Source organism: Perca fluviatilis, chromosome 4 (genome assembly GCF_010015445.1).
Source record: "Perca fluviatilis chromosome 4, GENO_Pfluv_1.0, whole genome shotgun sequence".
Classification (NCBI taxonomy): Eukaryota; Metazoa; Chordata; class Actinopteri; order Perciformes; family Percidae; genus Perca; species Perca fluviatilis.
The window spans coordinates 9180094-9196163 of NC_053115.1; the positions used below are offsets into that span (position 1 = coordinate 9180094).

The 16070-nt window shown below is 41.4% G+C and overlaps 1 protein-coding gene across 2 annotated transcripts in view; it reads left to right on the plus strand.

The window, feature by feature from the left end:
- Positions 1-16070, plus strand: part of suclg2 (succinate-CoA ligase GDP-forming subunit beta) — a 125646-nt gene that overhangs the window by 75758 nt on the left and 33818 nt on the right. For both annotated transcript variants that reach the window (XM_039797739.1, XM_039797740.1), the window contains exons 8-9: positions 714-875; positions 2965-3107. In XM_039797739.1, the coding sequence (XP_039653673.1) occupies positions 714-875; positions 2965-3107 (305 nt within the window). The remainder of the gene's footprint in view (positions 1-713; positions 876-2964; positions 3108-16070) is intronic.

The window sequence follows — 16070 nt, forward strand, 5'->3', positions numbered from 1 at the left end:
GTTTTGTGATAACGTTTTTAATTTTTTTTTATTGTTTTTTGCACGGATTTTACTAACGTGATATGAAGCACAAGTTTGTGAGCTTTCGAGGTGCTGGGAAGCTGATTTTGTTACCTTTGAACAGAGCCAGGGTTGGTGTCCTCCCCCCCCCTGTTTCCAGTCTTTCTGCTGAGCTAAGCTAATTGGCTGCTGGCTCCAGCTACGTATTTACTATACAGGCAACACTGACCGATGACAGTGGTATCACTCTTCTCAACTAAACTTACTTTCTCAAAATGTCAAACTATTCCATTAAGTTACAGTCACTATTTAAGTGTTGTGTATACAAAAAGCCCGTCAACTAATTTATAAAAATTTTTGCCTGCTATTTTTCCAGGTAGTTTCATTAATGTGTGGACTCTTTGAAATGCACTCTCTTTGAAGTGTAAGGGAAATGTCCATTTTCTATAATGGTCTATCCCTCAGAGGCGGTGTCAAAAACGCGTGCCTAGTGAGCCAACCTCTGAAATAATTAAGACCAGTATGCCGAGGGGACACCCCTCAGTTAATTAATGTCAGGTTTTGGAAATTATATTTAGTTGGCTTTTTATGTTTGAAGTCCTCCTTCTCTTCCCCTTTCCCTTGCCTGCCATCTCCCTCTTTCTCGCTTTTGTGTTTCCTCTGTTGCTGTCTTTATTCCTAATTCTATCTTTGTCATCTCATCATTCCTCCAGTGGTTTGCTTTGATGCTAAGATCAACTTTGACGACAATGCTGAGTTCCGTCAGAAAGCTGTGTTTGCCATGGACGACATGACTGAGAGTGACCCTACAGAGACGGAGGCAGCCAAGTGGGACCTCAAATATATCGGACTGGACGGAAATATTGCCTGCTTTGGTATGGAAACAAAACCCCGTAGCAGAACTCAATCCTGCACACATGCCAACCATTAAATGATTTCTCCCATAATCAAACCCCTCCTGGCATAAGGCTTTAATGAGTCTCTTAAGTCACATAAGTGAAAAGCTCGGACACCGTTAAAAACTTAGTCAAAGTAAAGGCAGTCTGGGCTCTTCTCCAGTCCACATTACAAGCAGCTTTCTGAGGACTCCAGAAGGAATGCTGCCGTAACCAATGCGTTCTAATTAGCTATAATCCGCCCAGAAAGTCTCCAGTGAGCCAGATTGTTAGCATTCTCATTAAAGCCCCCTCTCGTCATAAATCAAAGCTTTTACAGTGTACAGCAGCACTAACAGGTGCTCTTGCGTCTTGCCCCGTAGCATCATAAACACATTAGATGTCGGTTAGCACTACCAACCCCCACACACACACACACACACACACACACACACACACACACACACTCTGCATCCCCAACTCCCATCCTCTCTTAAAGTAACAACAGCTTTTAAGGTCCTGCAGCTTCCTTGAGAGCTCTGTAAGCCACCAAAGTGACAGCTGTTAACGCAAATTTCCCTTTTATTGAGACCTCGGTCGGGGAGCTTGCCAGGACACAAGTTCAGCTTGACTAAACTAAATGAGGTAAGACATTTTGTGCACTTGGCTCCTGCACAACTGCTGGCAGTTGGCTAAATGATGACAATGGCCGCAAAAAAAAGCATTGCAAAAACATTTTTTAATCAACGCTCTTTTCTCTGAAGTCGAGTCATAATCATATTTGCTCTATGTTGCTCAACTTGAGGCATTCAAAGTTTCCAACAGATTCTCAGTTTTTAAGTGTGGCCTTTCTTTCAGCGGTTTGCTCTGTGGTTAATAATTTACTGCTGGATTTCTTTGTGGGTGTCTGTACAGTAAACATCATCTTTCCTTTAGCAGCGGTAATTTCATTTGAATTAACTCATGGCTGCTGGCGTCACACTTTCCTCTTAGGGACTTTTGTCTCAATTTCTGATCTTTAGCCTGGACCTAATGGTCAGGTTTAACTTCATTACACTTAAAGGTGCAAAATGTAATACTGACAGCTAGTGTTTAAAATAGTAACTGCAGTACAAATTCAAAATACAGTACTGGAGAGAGTCGTCTCCTCCTCCCCTCCTCAAAGTTCACGCAGGTTGCTAGGCTGAGACCGCAGCATCCACAACAATGTTGCTAGACGCTTGTCTCCCATAGCCAGACATTACTTCACAGCGCAGCGGAGTAGCTAACGTTAGATGCTGGCTATATTGACAGTCATAAAAGCGCGTGCTCACGCGGAGCTCTCTACCCAACTGACAGACACACTTTTTCGGCTTTGAGTTACGGTAGGAACCGCTAAAAACAACCTTGCTGTCTTCTCCACCCGACAGACAGACACGCTTCTTCGGCTTAGAATTACAGTAGGAACAACTAAAGATAACACTACCTTGCCGTCCTCTCCACCCGACTGAACACACTTTATTGGCTTAGAATTACGGTAGCAATCGCTAAACGCACTGCAAACTCACGGTCCTTTCTTTCCGATTTACTGTCTGTCTTGGCTTAAAATAACTCACCGTTGTTGGCTACGGGCGCTGAACAGGCTACACGTTGTAAACCATAATGGCCCGCTTGCCTGGTCCTCCGGTAACGTTAGCCGTTAGCAGGGTTAGCATGGCGGCGTTAGCCAGGACCAGTCGGGATCACTTTACTGGCTGTGTCTCGGGTATTCTAGCTATATAATTCAATGTGAATACACAAATGTTGAACAAAAATTACATAAAATGCCCGTCCCTTGTAGCTGTGATAAATTAGCCTGAAGCTATGCTTACCAGTTCAGGAGGAAATTAGCCAACTCGGCGTCCTTTTGGGCTCTAAGCTGTCTCCATCTTTCAAATACATCTCCAATATTTACCCGGGGTTTTGTCACTTAACATATAAAATGGATACACCTGAATGTGAAAATCCACCTTCCGTTTGGCTAAATCTATGTCAGAGGTTTTAGTTTTCCTCTATATTTCAGTATACATTTTTGCATATTAATTGAACTGACACAGTAAATCTTTCACAGTGAATGGAGCCGGTTTGGCCATGGCCACATGTGACATCATTGACCTGCATGGAGGAAAGCCAGCTAACTTCCTGGACCTGGGGGGAGGAGTCAAAGAGAGGCAGGTGTACGAGGCCTTTAAGCTGCTGACAGCTGACCCTAAGGTAGGAATAATGTGTTAAAAAAACTGATTGTGTGCTTTTTTCCCTGCTTGATTCTAACAATTTAGTACATGAGCCACATTGGTCCCTTATTAAAAAGCACATCTTCAAAGAACACAAAATTAGAAAAAACACCTGTTGAATTGTCTTACGTTGCAGTCGTGTATCTTGTCATAGCACATTTATAAAACCCTGTCTGTCTGGTTAGCGCTTTGTCACTAAGACAACAGTGCTCATTAGACTAGGGACCTTGACATATATCCATGTTTCACTGAGGGAAGGCTGTGTGATTATATGCCATCATTTTCAGTTGCAGTGGCATGATGATAAATTGCTGCTCTGTACTGCAATGAAACTCGTAAAGGCTTGTTATCACATGCACATCCACACACATGTACATATGCATATTCACACACAGCACAGACTCATATGCAACTCAAAATGAATGCTAATTTAACTCAATGCATCCCTCTGAAGGTCCTGCTGCTCAGGATGAGTGGCAGCTTGGGGTGTTTTACAAGTGATTCAGTTCTATGTTCAGAAAGCTAATAACTCCAAACTAAACAATATAAGCTTTGTAACGATACCGCAGTGCAGATTGTGTGTGGACAGTCACACCGCTAATTCCCCCTCTGCTGTCACTCCCACATCCCTTGACTGATCTCCGGTTGCCTCTGTGTCAGCATCTCTGGCAAGGCATGGTTGAAATACAGAGTGGCATTTAATACCAATTCAGTCTTCTGCCCCCTTTTTGACCTTTATCTACACATGCTTATTTGACTTGGCAGGAAATGCTTTCAAAAATGTGTTTCACACTCATATCTACGCACCTGGGAGTTCTCATTCAACCACAGTTTTACAGTACAAGTTACTAATCTATGAATCTACTGAGAGGTGGCATCTCACAGCTCTCGCACTTTCCCTTGATTTTACGCGTCTGCTTTTCTAACCGTACTAGGATAATGCTAGCTTTCTTAATTTAAACATTCAGAAACCATGGAGAAGCTGTGGATACAGATATATTGACTGTAATACAGTCTAATCTTAAAAAAAAATATATAGTCAATATTACACCATTTGAAAACTCAATTTCATCTAAACCTAATGTTGTAGGTTTTTTCATTTGACTCAGTGTTACTGGTGCGGGTCTGGAAATTGTAGCATTTTTAAAGATTGCTGCCTCCTATTTATGGCACAGCAGTGAACAGACCAGTGTTGCACACCTTTATACACTCGCCTAAAGGATTATTAGGAATACCTGTTAAATTTCTTGTTAATGCAATTATCTAATCAACCAATCACATGGCAGCTGCTTCAATGCACTTATGGGTGTGGTCCAGGTCTAGACAATCTCCTGAACTCCAAACTGAATGTCAGAATGGGAAAGAAAGGTGAGCTAAGCAACTTTGAGCGTGGCATGGTTGTTGGTGCTAGACGGGCTGGTCTGAGTATTTCACAATCTGCTCAGTTACTGGGATTTTCACCCACAACCATTTCTAGGGTTTACAAAGAATGGTCTGAAAAAGGAAAAACATCCAGTATGCTGCAGTTCTGGGGGGCGAAAATGCCTTGTTGATGCTAGTGGTCAGAGCAGAATGGGCTGACTGATTCCAGCTGATAGAAGATCAACTTTGACTCAAATAACCACTTGTTACAACCAAGATATGCAGCAAAGCATTTGTGAAGCCACAACACGCACAACCTAGACGCGGATGGGCTACACCAGCAGAAGACCCCACCAGGTACCACTCATCTCCACTAACAATAGGAAAATGAGGCTACAATTTGCATGAGCTCACCAAAATTGGACAGTTGAAGACTGGAAAAATGTTGTCTGGTCTGATGAGTCTCGATTTCTGTTGAGACATTCAGATGGTAGAGTCAGAATTTGGCGTAAACACAATGAGAACATGGATCCATCATGCCTTGTTACCACTGTGCAGGCTGGTGGTAATGGTGTGGGGGATGTTTTTTTGGTACCAATTGGGCATTGTTTAAATGCCACAGCCTACCTGAGCATTGTTTCTGACCATGTCCATCCCTTTATGACAACCATGTACCCATCCTCTGATGGCTACTTCCAGCAGGATAATGCACCATGTCACAAAGCTCGAATCATTTCAAATTGGTTTATTGAACATGACAATGAGTTCACTGTACTAAAATGCCCCCCACAGTCACCAGATCTCAACCCAATAGAACATCTTAGGGATAGGGCTGGGCGATATGGTTGAAAACTGTATCACGATATACGTTTTTCATATCGGTCGATATCGATAATTATTGATTAAAGGACCAGGAGAAAAATATATTAAATTTACACATTTTTATTTTAAACTTAACCCTGCTCTGATTATAATCCCCTCAGTTATAAAAGCAGAAATGTCAACACAACCATGGAAAACACTCAAATAATTAAAATGTAAACGGGTCTAAAATCACAATGAACCCTTAACAATTATCTCTTAACATTAAGGTGCAAAATTAAAGAATAAGTAAGAAATGCTTGATAAAGTGTCATAAAATAGTGCAAAGTGTTAGCTAAATATAAGAAACCTGAGAAGGAACTATTTTCTGCAGGTTTAGTGCTAGGTTGGTAACCTGGCTTCTGGACAGTGCTCAGCACGTCTGCCTCCGTTATTTCTTTGTAGCGTTTAGTAAGGCGCTGATGCAGAGTACCTCTCGATGGCGGTCTGCTGCTTGTGCCGTGTTGCAGCTGCAGATGTTGTTCGACGTTGATGGCGAATACGGCTGTGCTCCAAAGTGTGAGCGCGGCTAAAGTGGTAAAACAAGTTTATGGTATTACCAGTGTTGGTGGGGACGACGGTCTGACGACATTGGTCTGACTACGTTCAGACTTATAAAATCCCCAAAACTGCCATACTGACTTTTCCTGTTTTATCAACGATTTCCTCGCTCGCTGCGGCACTCACTTTCCACTCCACGCCGGTTCTGTTATTGAAGAACACGAGACAGCAATGTGGCGCAACCAAACATGATACTGTTACATGATTGGCTGTTAGAGTGTCACTCCCTACGTTGCTAGGTTGCCAAAGAGTCAGGGCCTTTGTTCATGCAACCAAACTTGATTCACAATCTCTGGTTTCTTCTGATGAAGAAAAACAAGTTATCGAATGTTTTATCGACCGCATTTTCTATTGATATTGATTACGTGTCTATCGCGATACATATCATTATCGTTTTATCGCCCAGCCCTACTTAGGGATGTGGTTAAACGGGAGCTTTGTGCCCTTGGATGTGCATCCCATAAATCTCCATCAACTGCAAGATGCTATGCTATTAATATGGGCCAACATTTCTAAAGAATGCTTCCAGCACCTTGTTGAATCAATGCCACGAAGAATTAAGGCAGTTCTGAAGGTGAAAGGGGGTCAAACACAGTATAAGTATGGTGTTCCTAATAATCCTTTAGGTGAGTGTAGATAAATGTTAAAAACCTACCTACCTTAACACCCCAGCAAGTGATACATTGCCTCACTTGGATATCCACTGTGTGGTTCGGTCTCAAGTAAATACAACTCAGTGGTCTGTAGGGGGAAATAAAAAAGAATCATTGTAATCAAAAGGGGAGAGAGAGGAAGAAGAGAAAACTTGTCAATCTCTCCTGGTATGGGGCCATCCTCTTTATAATATTGAACACTTTTAAAAGGTGGCATTCTGCAGAAGCAAAACCAGGTTTTAAATTTTGTATTCATTAAACTCCCCCCAAAAACACTCCTGCGTGGACAAGAGGATCCTCCACCACCCTTCTCCTGTTCCTCCTTCTCTTTCTTGTCTTGGGCTGATTCCCTAGATCCAGATGGGGGAGTAAGCCCGCTGTCTGTCCCTCCTGCTGCTGTGTATGAAAATAGAGACAGGGAGCTCCTCCCTAACAGGGAAAAAAAGTAGAATAGGATTGACATTAAACTAGGTTGGAAGCACCATTAGCATTTCAACCAGGAGAGCTGAGAAACCTGCTCTGATCTGTGGAGGGAATGTTAATCATTTCACAATAAGAGTGAGAGAAGGGGCTGCTCATTTGCATTTAGTTTTTTGTCTTCTTTTTTCACAAATTGCCACTCCCAAAGTCAAAACTATGAGCAAATAATTTCACAGGATAGGTGAATATGATAAGGCAAAAATAATTGATTCCACGTATCAATAAGTTAAGAGCATTGTTCTGCTTATTTGCCTTAAATATCAAGGCAATCAACAAGGGAAATCAACCCTTAGTTGACAATGTAAATGCTGTTTCAACTTCTATTTCACATCATTATTGTTCAACCTATTTTAAAACATTCCTCCTTCTTTCAGCTAATTGTTGACAGCATATGTTATAATGATGCTTATTTCTATTGGTGCTGCATAAAATGAGTTTGATAGCGGCTCTAGGGAATGGCATTAATTTTCTGCTGCATACGTGAGTATATGTTTTGTATTGTGCCTTTTGAGTTTTGGGAAGATTAAAGTGCAAAAGACAGAAGTGCATTAAGCGACCAGGCAGGTGGTATAGCAGGAAATATCCCGCTGTAATGGCGCCATACATTTCCACATAAACAGGTAGTTTGATGTTGGTCTTTTCTTTGAGTCTTCCTCCCTCAGTCGCTTTTACGCCGTTTCTCCCTCCCTCCGTCTTTTACCGCTCTCTCTCCCTCTCAGTCTCCGCTTTGATGTCTCAGGCTCATTGTGCCGAGGAGTGGAAGTGATGTGAGTGTACTTTTGGCACTGAATAGCAGAGACAATGACAAAGCCTCCTTTTTTCTTGTTTGCTCACGTCTCCAGTATCTAGCCTTACAGCATTCATTACCTTTAACATTATTATTCTATGAAAGAAAAGAAAAGAGAAAACAGATGAAATGGGGATACTGTATGTGAAGTAAGGAACAGCATAGGAAAAAAAGGCAACGTGAAATGATTGGGAGAAGAAAAAAAAGAATCATATAGCAGTGTGTAGCCCAGAGTGTGTGTGTTAAATGTGTGAGATGTAGCTCAGCTGGGTATACTAGACCATTCAGCTTTGTTTGAATTTCGGCACCCGGCTTTTTAACCAGGGACGTATTTATTTTTCATGCTAAAATAAATAGCTCCACTTTCTTCATATCCACGTATAGAACAGTCTGTTGACAGAATGGCAGAATTTATTGAGGTTTCCCTCACATCACCTGTAGGCACGAAGCAGGTGCAGGCAGCAAATACCAACAGCCAAATAACCTCGTTATTGCTTTGTGCCTGTGCCATAAAGAAAATGGCAGATGGATGTTTTGTCCAACTCAACATCCATTTTCTTCTCAGGGCTTAAGGCAGTTTTCTGTAATTTTTATGGGCTAAAATAAATGATGACATTTTTCTAAAACAGACCCTTGTTGTTGATGTATGTCTGTATAAGGGCCACCACTAGACCAAATCATTAGTTATCATGGCAAAATTAGGGTTGGGAACCGAAACCCGGTTACAATTTAGAACCCATTCCAAAATGCCAAGAAATGGGTACCCGTTAAAAAAAATAAATAAAATACATTGTCATCATCATTCTCAACCCAGAGGTACGCAATGAATGTTCTTTTGCGTTTCAACTCGTATGACGTAGATACAGATACAGACTTAGAAACGTTGCTTGTATAGCAATGTCTGGAAAATTATTTTAATGAAATATTGTTTTTTACTTTTTCGGGCAACTGGCTGATTGTGTTTTGGCCGACGTATGGTGGACCCTGTGTCATTTTGGCAGGTTACACTGAATGAAAAAGAGAATCAACATATTATTATTGAATCATATTATTATTGAATCATATTATTATAACAGCAACTAAATTAAACTAATACATTAATTTACATTTCCATAAGCTGTATGAAGTGAATTGTGAATATGAATGACTATGAATTGTGTAAAAGTAAAAAAAAAAAGTTTGTCTCCCTCATGAGGAATTCTAAGGATTTCATCTACTGTAGCAAGCTTATATTTTAATAAACTGAATGTAATATAAACTAAAGTCATAGCGCTACAACTTAATTTTTCTATGTTGCAGAGTAGTGGGGTTTACTATAGAGATTAATTGTGAGGTTAGTTGTGTCTGCTTGCCATCAGCTTTGTTTTTCTATTTACAGTCAACAAAATCTGTCCTTTTTACAGAATTCACAGTATTCCGACTACACTCATTAAACTATTTTGAGGGTAGATGGAGTCTTTCCTTCTCAGAATAATGTTTTGTTCTACTGATGCTGTTGGCAGAGACCCAGAGTCACATTTCCATCGCTGTGAATCTTCTGCCTCATGCTCAGTGCTTCTGTATGTCTGTGAGTGCAAAATGAGAACAAAAACATACTGTAAGAAAAAAATAGAGCAAGTTTTAAAAGTCAAGTGGCAACTGTGCATCTGTTCACCATTTTCTGATATGATCATAGTTAGATAATTGTAACCTGGCATATTGTGACACCCCTAGTCTGTGTGCATACATCCAATACCGTATACGATTTTGTGTAAAAGTTTACGTGCGTCTGTGTGTTTTGCGTTCTTAGGTTGTTACCTGCAGGCTTGTTGCATGCTGCTGTAGTATATTGTGCCGCTGCGTTGTTTAAATCGAAGCAGGCGTGCAAAGTGAGGAGGTGAAAGATGCACAGATTGGCACATTAGCATTAGTTCCGCTGGGTGACCCGCCTCCCGGGCAGCTATAGAGGTTTGTTCATATGCTTGTGTTAATGTTGTTGCATAATCACGCTGTTGATCATGAATCATATTTTTCAGCTCCCACTGGCATGTGTGATCTCAATGCTAAAGCTCGCCTGGGAGGGAGAGGGAGAGGGAGAGGGAGATTTTCCCTCTGAATTATCCCTGTATTTTTACCTCTTTTGGTTGTTTGGGATTATTATGCATGTCCCCCATTGCTCTCAAGCAAAACTACATAAGATTTTCCTTTTTTCCAGCTCAGTGAGTCTGCTTTAACTCACCTTTGGTCCCACTTAAACCACTTTCCTTCTTGTTGCAGTAACACTTCTAAGCCCAGCCAGCTCCAATCCAACCCCCCTCTACAGGGGATGCACCACTATTACGATGTCAACTTAGTACTATTTTATTTCCAACACTGTCTTCTGTTTGCTATGAAAGTGTCTTTATTGGTATCATTCATCACTACTTACGTGGTGATGATACATACCTGAACATTTAAAGCGGTGCTCCAGTGTGTCTTCCTGCCAGTCTGTCATCCTCTCCTTTCTATTTCTACTTTTTCTTTCTCTCTGGCTCTTTGCATCTCTCTTTTTGACCCTGTAAGCTTTCATCTAGCTAAATCCTGTTAAAGTCATTGTGAGGAGCTCCCCTTAGTGTCATGCCTGCAAGCTAAATCTCACAGAAGCCCAGGCACTGCCTTTTTCCCTCCCTATATAAAGATGTCTGAGTCCATGTCTAATGTGCTTCAATATGTATGGAGTCACAGTAAGGCCTCCTGCACATGTGGCGTGAGCGTGTCAGCTGCGTGGCGTGTCCTTTTTTTATTTCGGCTCCCATGTTAACAGGTTAGAGCTTGCACACTGCCTGCCTGACACGCAGGTCCCAAAAAACGCGTGCATGCTAGAAATAGGACCGATGCCTATTTTTCACGCAACACGCAAGCGTGTTGGAAGCGTTTCCAGGCAAAATAGAATAGGAAAATATGTTTGTCATTTTGACACAAATACATTTAATCAATTACATTTTGATGTTTGAAAGTCTCTAGGTTTTGACATAAATGCAGATGTATAAATGTAATTAAAAAAAAATAAATAATCTTTATCGATTTTCAAATATTGCACCTGTCAATACAGAACGAAATATTCTGTAGCCTATTTTGCCGTCAATACTGCCAACGTTGTCTTTGCTGTGATCAAATCAGTATATATTTATGTTTAATATGGTATTTCATTTTATCAATGGGAAACATACATGTGTACAGACTAGGCTAGCAGCAGCAGCGCCGTGTCAGACACGTTTCTGGTGCACAAAGACATAGAAAACGACGCGCAGCCTCCACGCAACTGACTCGCAACAGAAACGCCATGCTCACGCCACACAGCCAGTGTGCAGGAGGCCTAAGGCAGTAGCTCCAGCCCCAGTAAGGTGAGCCACAGAAATGTGTTGTGAAAAGTGCAGCATCCTGTCTGCACACTGCACAGGAAAGAAGGAAAGGAGACCTATTTTACCGGGCTGTGTCCTTCGGGTGTTACATCACATGTCTGCGATGGAAATCTCACCGCTCATTCAGTCACTGTGAAGAAACCCAAATAGGTGCAAATACATACTTGTACTGTTGCACCCACATCATACACACATCTGCACACACATGCCACCCCCCAGGGACTCCAACAACTTTTAATCACAAGAGTCCCGTGATGCTACAGCCTCCATGGTGTGTTATGTTAGAGGGAAAGAAATCACCTGTCTGCCTAAAGCCGAGGGCCTGTGGGAGATGCTGGTTCCCTGTGTTATAAACACATGCGATGCAAAGCCGTTGAGGAAAGGAGAGAAAGGAGAAAACAAGCTACCACGGTAATGGAGTTCATTCCCAGCGCGCAGAATATTACACAAGTACTAAATAGGGGGCCAGCCATGGAGGGACAAGTACTTAGTCCAGCCAACACACTTGGGCTGCCATATTGAGGCCAGGCCACATAAAGAGTGAACATTGCTTGTAAGTTTGTGTGCTTTCAGGGAGAAATGGCTCTCCGGGTGATGGATTTCTTTTTTTCAGTTATATGCTGTGCAGGTCATTTTATTGGTTTGCCATTATAAGAGAATGGTTCGACCTCATATAATGGTTTTCCTGCAGATTTGCTTACAATGCATTAAAAGCCGGCATTAGTGACATATATAGGGTTGGTTTTTTGTCCATTCTGGGACCTCTTTTGCTCTCTAGTACATTTAAAATCAGTGCAACAATGTAGGAAGCGTATGCTATTGGCAGAGGGCACTGACCCTGTGTTAGTCCTTGAAATGTCATCACTAGCCGGATGCAATGAATTGGTGTGTGTGGAGACATGGACAAACTCTTTAGCTGTATGTATTATTGTGAGGATTTTTTTCAGTTTGAGCATACAGTACAGGCCAACAGTTTGGACACACCTTCTCATTCAATGTGTTTCTTTATTTTCATGACTATTTACATTGTAGATTCTCACTGAAGGCATCAAAACTATGAATGAACACATATGGAATTATGTACTTAACAAAAAAGTGTGAAATAACTGAAAACAGTAGCCACCCTTTAGTTTTTTTTGATAGCGCTGCAAACCCTTGGTGTTCTCTCAATGAGCTTCATGAGGTAGTCACCTGAAATGGTTTTACCTTCACAGGTGTGCTTTGTCAGGGTTAATTAGTGGAATTTTTTCACTTATTAAAAAAATAAAAGGTGGCTACTTTTAAGAATCTAAAATATAAGACATGTTTTCAGTTATTTCACACTTTTTTGTTAAGTACATAATTCCATAAGTGTTCATTCATAGTTTTGATGCCTTCAGTGAGAATCTACAATGTAAATAGTCATGAAAATGAAAAGGAAAGTCATTGAATGAGAAGGTGTGTCCAAACTTTTGGCCTGTACTGTACTGTAGTGTGTGTGTGTGTGTGTGTGTGTGTGTGTGTGTGTGTGTGTGTGTGTGTGTGTGTGTGTGTGTGTGTGTGTGTGTGTGTGTGTGTGTGTGTGTGTGTGTGTGTGTGTGTGTGTGTGTGTGTGTGTGTGTGTGTGTGTCTAGATTTCAGGACTGTCCATTGAACGTCTTCCAGCTATAGGGCAAAAGTTGAAAACTCAGTTGTGCAGCCTAGTGAAGCACACATCTATAAACTGATGCAGAGTGGGTGGACTCGCTGAACTCAGAAACCCATGTATAAGATGGACATAAGTTCAGCTTTGCCAGCAGTTGTTGTGTATTTTTCATACATTACATGTCTGATGAAGCAACAGTGTAAGATTTAGACTTTTTTTTTTTTTTTTTTTTTTACTGCATTTCTCCTTCTTTTCCCTATTGTATGAACAAGCCCATAGAGGCAGCAAAAGCAAACAAAACCTGTGTTGGTGTGGCTTTGCCTTCTAGCTTTTGTGTGTCTGTAATTGTAATATGATAGAATCATACTGTAGATGTCATCAGATATTTGTTCTCACTATGTACAATAGATGCAATGTATATAAATAGATCAAAAAATAGATGTTCCTTCGCTGCTCACTTTAAGTTGGTTGCACTGCTGTCTAGTCTTTTGTTGCATTCCACATTATTGGTTCTCAACTCAGTTATGTTAAATTAATACAATATTGCATATGAATGCTTAATTTGTTAATTTCTCTTGACTATCTCTTGTAATAATGCAATCTACTCTTTACACACTTGCTGTTTCTTCCTCTTTCAGAGTGTTCCTTGCTGCCAAATGTCGCAATCAACATTTAGTTTGATTTAGTGGTGATGGAGTTGATGGTCTTGGGTCACAGCAGTCTCAGAACAAGTCTGTTATGTAATACCTCAAAAGTGTGCCACACCACCAGCATTTGAGTTCTTCAGGAAGATAACAACCTGAAATACACCTCAACGCTGTGAAAATATATTTTTGAAAGGAGAGAATGTGAAGGACAGCTCAAAGTGACTTAACATGACTCTCTCAGTCTTAAGAGCTCAATCCCACAGAACCTATGTTGAAGAAAGTGAGGAGATGAGTTGACTTGACCTACAAGTGCACTTATCTTTGGAAATAGCTGCATAAGAGCTGGAAAGACACGTCAAGTGATTTCTTGAAAAACAGAATACCTGATGAGGCAGTTAGTAATGTAACAGTTGGTAATTTGATGCTAGTGTAATGGTACACAGAAGTCAGGGTCTGGTTCATACCCCGGTTTAGGAGTCACTGCTCAATTCATAATATACTTGCATTTATTTTGAACAGACAGTAGTGCAAGTGTCAAAGACAGGAAAAGCATTTTGCATTTTGCCCTTGCGGGGTCAAGGCACAAACACAAACTGTTACAGCCCTACTATTTAGAAAAAGTTGCTATATGATACTTTTGGTTTGTTTATAGTAAATTGCTTTCATTTTCACTGTATTGACTGAATCTTCAACAGGAAATCATTTCACTTCTCTAGTGAGACGGGGCAATCACAATGTGGAGGTACTGTACAACAGCACTTGCTCACTAGCTTTCACACATACTGTATGTTGCTGGTCCCTCCCACTGGCATACACACACATATTCCCCATTGCCTAAACTCTTTAACCCAAACTCTTACAATACATCATCCCAACACATCCATACAGTGTCATGGACGAAATAACAAATGTATGCACACGTTATGAATTTGTGCAAAAAATGTACACTTTGCACCTGTGCAGGAAGGTTTAAGCCATTAGCGAAGGACAAATGTGGTTGTCAGATTCCATACGTTCTCACCCTCATTCCTCTTGTAAAGGTTAATTTTAGGAAGTGAAGGAATTGTCCAGAGATGCACCATAGAGCTGATGACTTGTCAGATTGATTTGCCCTTCAAGGAACTAGGAACGTCTGTCTCCATCTCCATTTGATCTGGGTTAGGACAGCACAGCATGCTTTAACAGACTAATGTCATTTTCCACTGCATCATGAGTAGACAACACTATTACTTAACCATCATGTATGCATAAAGACTATAGATTGCTAACATATTCACCTAATCCCAGCACCCTGTCTTCGCACCAATTTGTCCCCTGTTGATTCTCACACACACACATACACACACACACACACACACACACACACACACACACACACACACACACACAGAGACAGGTCCCATGGGCATTTCTGATTGAGCTTTCTCCTGTCTGCCATTCCTCATCCGTGGGAAATCAATAGAGGATTTGGGATTGGAGCTCGAGCTAATTGAGCTCTGCTCTCTCTGTTCTCTTATTGCTGCCAGGAGCGATTTGTCACCGCAGCACCTGTTTCACACCATGGGGCCAGGGGGAACCAGCCAGCGATCAGATAGGGCCTTTGGATGCCACAGGGAGGGGAGTTGCGTGTGATTGAGTGACCTTGTGAAGTTGAGCCCTCAGAGGAAGGGCATAGCAAAGGAGGACTTCATTTATTCTCATGCGCCTCCTATAAGAGCTGCTCAATGTTTCTTCCTCTTTACCAGATGACCGAGAAAACAGAAATGTATCTTCTGTTGCACCATTTTAGAAGTCACAATTGTTACATTGGTGATTATCACTCTTGGTTTCATGCAACTCTACCATCCTGAGAATAAATCAAAAATGAACTTAAACCGTTGTTCTTGGCAGTATCACTAACCCACGATGCTCTCCAGTTATAAATATCATGCAATGAGAGCAGCAGTTCTGCTGTGTTTACACTTCACACATAGTTTCCACATAGTCACGGATCAGTAACCCACGATAATGCTTCATACTAAATGTGGCATGCTGTTGCTAGCCAGTCTTACCCTTACAAACTGCTTTTCTACTCTTCTCTGTATTATAAATGGAGATTTCTTCCATCCAAACCAACTGCGGTCATCGCTCCACCCTTTGCCACCATTCCAGTTCTCCATCTCTCCATCTGTCCATGTTCCAGGACTTGAGGGAGTATCACCATCCGAGCCAGCCACGTCCAGTGCTGAGAGACATTGCAGCAGAAGTGTGACTGTTAGACCTCCCTCGTTTCATGCTCCCCTGGCGCTTATGTGTGCACATGCTGGGAGATTATGTGAGGCCACTCAAACACCCAGTTGATGAGATTGTTCCTGCTCCCTGAGCCATGTACTGACACTACAAACCCCTTTCCTATCCTCTAGGGCTATTAATGTGGGTGATATTTTTGAAGTTGCTTCATTGAAACACAGGTTAATTGCACTGATAGCTGTTGAATGTTGCTGTAAGTTAATTAGCAGAGTCAAAATGAACTCCAACAAGCTAACAACATGCCAAAGCCTTGAAAATATATTTTTTCCTTCCCTCGTTGACTGGAGGTGGTTAAAGTG